The following is a 7,638-nucleotide window of genomic DNA, read 5'->3' as shown; positions in this document are numbered from 1 at the left end:
GCTACTAGGAAGTAAATCAAGTCTATCCCAGACAAAAGCAGGATAGCAATACATGCTTAATTAAGCTTTTCGTATGTGGTGGAGTGTGCTTGTTGAGTTTTTTTTCACAGCATTTGTTAGAACAACTTCTAAGCCTTAACTTCTAAAATCACATGGGGTAATTCTGTTGCAAGTAACTGACTTCAGCATTTTAAAATACTGGCTTCACTGTACAAAAATAAAAAGAACTTCACACTTTCTGCTTCAGTTTATTTCTATATGAATACATTAATTTCTCAGAATATATATTCTCAGACCCAAATTTTGAAAATGTATTTAACAAGCATGTATTATTAATGACAGCTCGAATTAGGCTTCCACACAACTGCAGGAGTACCAACATAAGATTCTTGGCAGCAAAGGAAAAAGACAAAGTAACGGAGAGTGCTCTCTTATGCTAACACACTTACAGACCATAACGATATGTACATTGTGCATTTTTAAAATGTCTGTTTATTTTTGTATATCTTTGCCTATGCAAACTTATAGCTAGAGGGTTTCTTCTATTTTTATATTTTAATGTTCACCTTTAGCTGTAGTGTCTTCTCTAAGTTTTCAATCTTCCTTTCAGCTATTTTAAGCTTCTTTAGCTCCTCTGACTCGCTAAAAGAGCTCTTTGGGGACAGAGACCTTGAATGTTTCACAGGTGGTTCCTGGAGAATAAAACAAGGACATGGTTGAACTAGTTGGAACACCGGATTATGAAAGACATGCAGAATTAAAGAAGAAGTAATTTTGAATACTAATAATGAATTATAAAAAAAAAAATCTGCATGGAATACCAGAGAAATAACAAGCAGAATTACCACAGCGCTACCACTAAAGGTTTCTCTGTGACTCGTTAATGAGAATATTCATTTACATTTACATTGTTTCTTTCAGAATAATGATGTCCCATTAGGGAAGACTAAAGGGTTATAGACTCAGAAATGCAAGAAACCTCATTACAAAGGAGGGGATAGAGGCTGGTCTAATTGCTCTATAAGGGTCCAAGGTTACACTTGATAGGACAACCAGAAACAAGAGGGAAAGGATTTTTTTCCCTTTGAAATAGTTTAACACACTGTGAAGTTGAAGGAACAATATGCTTGAGGAATATAAATACAACAGACAGTAGATCTTATACCATAATGACCATATGGTCATTAACTATAATGTGACTAACTAGAGACAAGAATATGTGTTTATATTATGTACAGCTTCATATAGCAATCTGGAGCAAGAATATGCCAAAGTAACACTTAAACTGGGCAGCTTTCTTGTTCATTCTATGTCATATGTCCTTATTGCAAAAAAAAAAAAAATAGAAAGACCTCATCAAATTACACTTTCTGACTCTCTGAATAACTTTGGTTAAGGACAGAGAAATACTAACACAAATTTAATACCAATAAGTTAGAATGCTACTACGTAAGTACGCAAAGTCAAACAAAAAGTTAGGATTAACAGTTATTATTGTTGCTGCATGCTGCCGTTCTCACTGCAAAATAACTTATTTACAACAAACGGAATTTGGGATAAAGTCGTCTTGAATATTATGAATTTCAACACTTTTACTATTCGATTAAATTAACTTAATCTGAAAGAGAATCTTAATTAGCGACTGGCATTTTCTTTGACTGTTACATTCCAGTATGAAATGTTCAGAAGACACTGCATTCCACACTTTCACTTTGAATCATACTGGTTTCCAAAAGGGAGAAAAACAAAAGCTATAATGAAATAATAGAAAATTATAAATCATATATTTAAGAATTTAATTATAGTCAATTTTGTCATATGGTTCTGGATTCCTTTTGCTTCCAAAATGTGCCCGAATGAGATTTAAAACAAACAAATAAAAAACCACAACACCCAGAAAGAATTTTAGTTCTTTTAAAATCTAGATCTCAAATGGACGTATTTTGTATATTCCGGTCAGTTCCTTTATATCGCAGAAAAAAAACAGAATAAAGTTTTAACGAACATTTTAAACAATATTTCCAATTTTACGGTTTTATGTTAGCATAACATTGTGCTGCCTAAGAGTAGATCTCTTTGAAATAGTAATATTACTGACTTTTTTTTTCCCTAATATTTCTGGTAGAGTTATCCAAAAGTTTAATTCAGTTAACAGGTGCTGATATTAATCAGTAAAGATTTTAACACTGCACAATACCAAACTGATCTCTTTCAGGTGTCTGAAGCAGAATATTCCAAGACCAACATATCAAAAAATACACTCATCTTCTAAGCACCAGATTTCTTGAATAAACCCAAGATCTTAAATAAAACTCCTATGTTTCACATTTCCTAATCATTGCCTAATGATACTGATTTTTTTTCTAAAATATTAGAATGTATTTTTTTAAATAAATGTTTTCTAATTAAATTTCCTGTTGGTTTATAGAAGATTTGGAAAATAAATGATCTCTCTGACCTCAGGAATAAAAGGTCAAAGACTGCATCTCTTGCCAAAGAGAAGGACAATAAAGAAAAAGAAGTGAACCAATCAGCACCAGATTGCTAAGAGTAACCAAGTAGAAAGGCTCTATGGAAGAATTAAGAAAAGAAAGAAAAATATAGAAAAATGTAAAGTTGATAGTCTTGCTGCTTTATCAAAGGTGGTCAGATACAACAAGTACACAGTTGTTTTTTATTTAAACATATATATATATATGTTTATATATGTGTATATATATACACATACACACACAGACTTTCTATATAGCTACCTGCGACTGTGCCATGAATCTGTTCCCAAGGTATGGAAAAAAATAGAGAAAAATTCTAACTATCCATGGACATGGAAATAACTCCCTGTGAGAACACGTGGGATTGGTGATATGCATCAACATTCTACTGTTGAATACTTTCTAACCTGTGTCGTGATCAGACTAGAGGTCTGTGGAAAGAAGTAGCTGGGTCTGGGCTTTACAGCTGCCTATAAGTAATTCGAAGGCAATCTTTGCTAAGGAGGCAAACAGTTTAATATTCCTACAAGATAAAAGAGACTGTGTAGTAAAATACTCTGTAATTTGATTGCCTGGGACTGCCACAGTTTGTAAGATGGTATCTGTAATACCCTTCTCACAACTGCAAATTTTGCTGCTTCTGCTGCTGCCAGGTTTAAGCATTTAATTTTTAATTCAGTCCCTAAATTCTACAATAAATTTAGATGTACCTATTTTAAATATATACATAAGCTGTAATGTTAGACACATTTCCTAAATGTTTACGAGTAAGAAAAAGTCCCATTTTATGAGCAAAGACTGTTAATGCAAGTCAGTAAAGGGTCACAAAAGAAGATTTTTCATAAAATGATCCTTAAAACATATTTACAAAAGACTAAGCCAAGTAGCAGAAAATCAGAAATAAATATACTTTGTAATATTAATAAATACAAAAATTTGTGATAGATTTAATATAAAGAAATAGCTGTTAAGTAAATGGAATACACATTAACTGTTAAAGGAGGTACAGTAAGCAGAGAAAGGAAAGATGCCTCCTTCTAAACAACCTTTTGTTACCTGTCTAAACCATGAAAGACACCATGGCATGAAGGTGGAAATAGTCACATTCTTGACTTCAACAGGTCTTGTGTTGGATGAGTCCCAAAACAAGGCAAAAAAAATAAAAAAAAAAAGGAAGTACTGAAATGTCTTGTGGAAATCTTCTGCGCACAAAGATCAGATCAATGTTTGCCAGGAGACAGCACGGAAGACAGTGGGTGGAAATCTTACTGCCTGCATCAGTTGAAGAAACAGCAGCATTTCTTGAAGCTGAACCAGAGGCCAACAAGACACTGGTGGATTTTTTTTTTTTGAGAGAAAAATAGCAAATTCTTGGTGCACTATATTTCAACAGGAACTCTGTAAGTACTGAAATTTAACCGATGCCCTTTAATATCTTGACATTATAGACTTAGAAAAATGCTTTGGAGTGTACATAAGTAAAAGGCAATTATAACTCCCAGTGTATGATACAACGGGAAAGCTTGCTGTAAGATACGCGAGGGCTGTGTTACTGAATCTGTCAGCAGATATATGGAAGACAGTTTAATCATGTAACATATCATACATGCTTCGCAAAGTTATGAAATTTAAGCTCTAGAAAGAGCTCTAGGAAGATCAAACAACTGACTCTTATGTCCTTACAGAAATCAACACCCAAAGCAGAGTCATTCTGATCAGAAGGGATTCCACGTTTGCTTATTCTTTGTGTTCTGGGAACACACGTAAGGGGAGATGAAGGGTTGACATGACAGAGTCTTTGTGAAGCCAAAATGTTCTTGTGAAGCCAAAATGTTCTTGTAAAAAAGGACTTGTATATCCAACATATTCTTCTTGTCGAATCATGCTCTAATAACTTCTGTCATGAATACTTTTGTTATAAAAGACTGAAAAACAAGGTATTAGGAAGACAGTTCACTGCAAGGGAAAATCAGTAGAGGCAGCAGTACTTTCTTTTCTATTTTATATGTATATTTTGTGATCCTCAAGCCAGATTGTTTCTATAATTTTCCTTACTGTCTTGCCTAAGTACAAAGGATTTGTAGCCTGTCAGTTTAGTTCTGAAAAGTTTTAACAGAGACTGCATGCACCTGTGAAAAAGTGTCCAGGTGAAACAACTCTCAGTATTGAAAAGAGCATGACTAGGATTTACATATCAAAACAGGAGAAGATTCTCTACAATTGGATTTAAAAGTTTCCATTTAGTCTTATTCAAGAGAACGTAACTTCTTTATTCCTGACACAGTGATCAGTTCATGACAAGCACAGTATTCTCATATACATTATTCTGAGAAAACAAGAAATGACATAGTGGTGGGTTAACCTTGGCAAATGGTCAGATATCCACCCAACCACTCACTCTGCTCACTCACCAGAACAGGCGGTAAAAAAAGATGAAAAAGCTTATGGGTTGAGACAAAGAAACGGAGATTGCTTACCGTTCATCAACACAGGCAGACTCAGCTTGAGAATATTAAGGTTTTGCCAGTTAAAATAGATTTGGGAAGTAAGAAATAAAATATTAAACTGACACTTTCTCTCCCTACCTGCTTCCCAGGCTCAATTTCACTCCTTACCTCCTGACTCCTCTACTTGCTGCTGAGCAACGCAGAGGGATGGGGAACAGAGGGTTACAGTCAGTTGATAACAGCTCCTCTCAGCCACTTTCCCCTCACTTTTCCCCTGCTCCAGCATAACACTGGAGTCCTTCAGGACAAACCTGTGGGTCCTCCATGGGCCACAGTTCCTGTCAGAAGAACCTGTTCCAGCATGGACTTCTCCCCACACACTGTGGTTTCCATGAAGAATATCCATCTGTTCTGGTGTGGGCTATAGCCCACTGCTCCACAGTGGTCCTCTCCATGGGCTGCAGAGAAATACCTGCTTGGTTACCCTGAGCATCTTCTCCCTCTCCTCCTTCTTCAAACTTGGTCCTTACAGGGCTGTTTCTCACCTTGTGTTCCTCATTCTAAACTGCCTGTGCAGCATTTTGTCCTTTCTTAAGCACATTTTCACAACCAAATTCTCCTAAATAAATGTGCTAAAATATCTCTTTTCCCAGAAATGGCATATGGTGCAGGACAAGGAGAAACCATACAGTTTTCAAAGGAAATTTTATGAGATTATGGAAAACCAGGAGATTCATAAAAAAGCAGAACGTGATGGTCCATCCTGTAGACTACAGCACACAGAAGCATGTTTCTGCTTGCTTCCCAAGTTTCTCATATTCTATACCATCACAATTTAAAAATAAATACAGAAAAATAAAAAAAATCAGATGAGGAATAGGCTGAGCACACTGAAAAGCATCATGACCAGCTCATTTAATAAATCAATTTAAGCCATAGATTTATTGATTGATCTAATTTATTAGCTATAGTTTATAGCTGTTATTGTTACCTGGTGCCTAAATTTAACAGAAAATTACTACGGAAGAGGCAGTCTAACACTATACAGAGTAATAAAAACTTGAAAGTATAAACTTCCAAAGGATATTGCTGTCAATCTCCATAGGAAAAAAAATACAGTATACTTCAAAAATCAACAATTTTAAAAAACCAATATTTTTGATTTATAAAATTGTAATAATAACCATTTATATTTCTCTCATTTTTCTTCTAGGGAATGATGGTCATTCTAAAAGCACCACAAAATACCTGATAAATATTCATTTTAACAAACCTACATAGAATTTATCCTTCAAATATTTCATTTAATTAAGAAACCCTTATTCAGTATTTAATAAGGCAAAACCTACTCCCAACAGCTATTTTAACAAGTCTTTGGCAGATAATACCAGAAACATCCAAACAAGCTTCCAGAATTATAAGCAGCATCAACAGATATTAAAATTATTATCTGGACCCTTGAGCAAAAATGTTTGGCTTTACCAGCCTGACTTTGACACAAATACACAAGACAATAAAACTAACACACCTCATGCTTTCTACCAGTCCTTACATTGTTGCTTTCCAGAGTAACTGAAGCGTACAAATTATGTTCTGCTAGGTGAAGACTTGTTTTTCTCAATTTTGCCTGTAAAAGCTCGATTTCAGATTTTTGCATTGTAGTAACACACTCTAGCTCACTTAAAGAAAGCTGTTGAAATACCTAGAAAATTATAGTACAGGTGTATTACCTTAGTAATAAAAAATAAGAAGTACAACAAATCATTTAGATAAAACTGCCTAGAGAAACATAACATTACAGATTACTACAGGAACATGTGAGACCAGTAAATAATTCTGCTTTTGTAAATGACCCATGAATCCATAATCAAAACCAGATCCCAAAGAGTTAACTAAGCATTTTCACACTACCATCACCATCACATTTTTTATTTACAGCAACTTATTCTATTATAGTATTTTGTAACTCACACACGGTCAGAATTTCTTGACAAAATACTTCATCTCTTGTTTCTAGTGAAATTTCAAGTTGCTAAGCATCACTAGCCTGTCAAACACGAAAAAAAACCCTTAACTGCATACTCTGTCAATAAAGATATTCTCCACTAAAACTGGCATAGAAATTACCTCTTTAATATAAATCTACAGCATAGAATCATAGAATCAGTTGGGTGGGAGAAGACCTTTAAGATCATAGAGTAAACCATTAACCTAGCACTGCCAAGCCCACCACTAAATCACGTCCCTGAGCACCACATCTACATGTCTTCTAAAAACCTCCGGGGATGGGACTCAACCACTTCCCTGGTTAGCCTGTGTGAACACTTGACAGCCCTCTCAGTGATGAAATTCTTTCCAATAGCCAGTCTAAACCATCCCTGGAGCAACCTGAGGCTGTTTTCTCTCGTCCTATAGCTTATCACTTGGGAGAAGAGTCCAATTCCCACCTCTCTACAACCTCCTGTCTGGTAGCATAGAAAGGAATAAGGTCTCCCCTTCAGCCTCCTTTTCTCCAGTCTAAACAACCCCAGTCTCTCCTTGTAAGACTTGTTTTTGAGACCTTTCACCAGCTTTGTTGCCCTTCTCTGGACAAACTCCACTGCCTCAATGCCATTCTGGTAGAAAGGGGCCCAAAACAGAACACAGGATTCAAGGTATGACCTCACCAGTGCCAACTACAGGGGGCAATCCTTGCCAAG

General features: G+C 35.4%; 1 protein-coding gene across 1 annotated transcript in view; it reads right to left on the bottom strand.

Moving 5' to 3' along the window:
- Positions 1 to 566: 566 nt before the first annotated feature.
- LOC104271489 (centlein-like) overlaps positions 567 to 7,638 on the bottom strand; it is a gene marked incomplete at both ends in the record, with an annotated part of 76,529 nt that continues 69,457 nt past the window's right edge. Inside the window, one exon of the mRNA XM_009866173.1 lies at positions 567 to 692. Within this exon, the coding sequence (XP_009864475.1) occupies positions 567 to 692 (126 nt within the window). The remainder of the gene's footprint in view (positions 693 to 7,638) is intronic.

Source organism: Apaloderma vittatum, unplaced genomic scaffold (genome assembly GCF_000703405.1).
Source record: "Apaloderma vittatum isolate BGI_N311 unplaced genomic scaffold, ASM70340v1 scaffold5003, whole genome shotgun sequence".
NCBI lineage: Eukaryota > Metazoa > Chordata > Aves > Trogoniformes > Trogonidae > Apaloderma > Apaloderma vittatum.
Note: the sequence above shows the minus strand (reverse complement) of the source record. Positions and strands in the feature narration are given on the sequence as shown.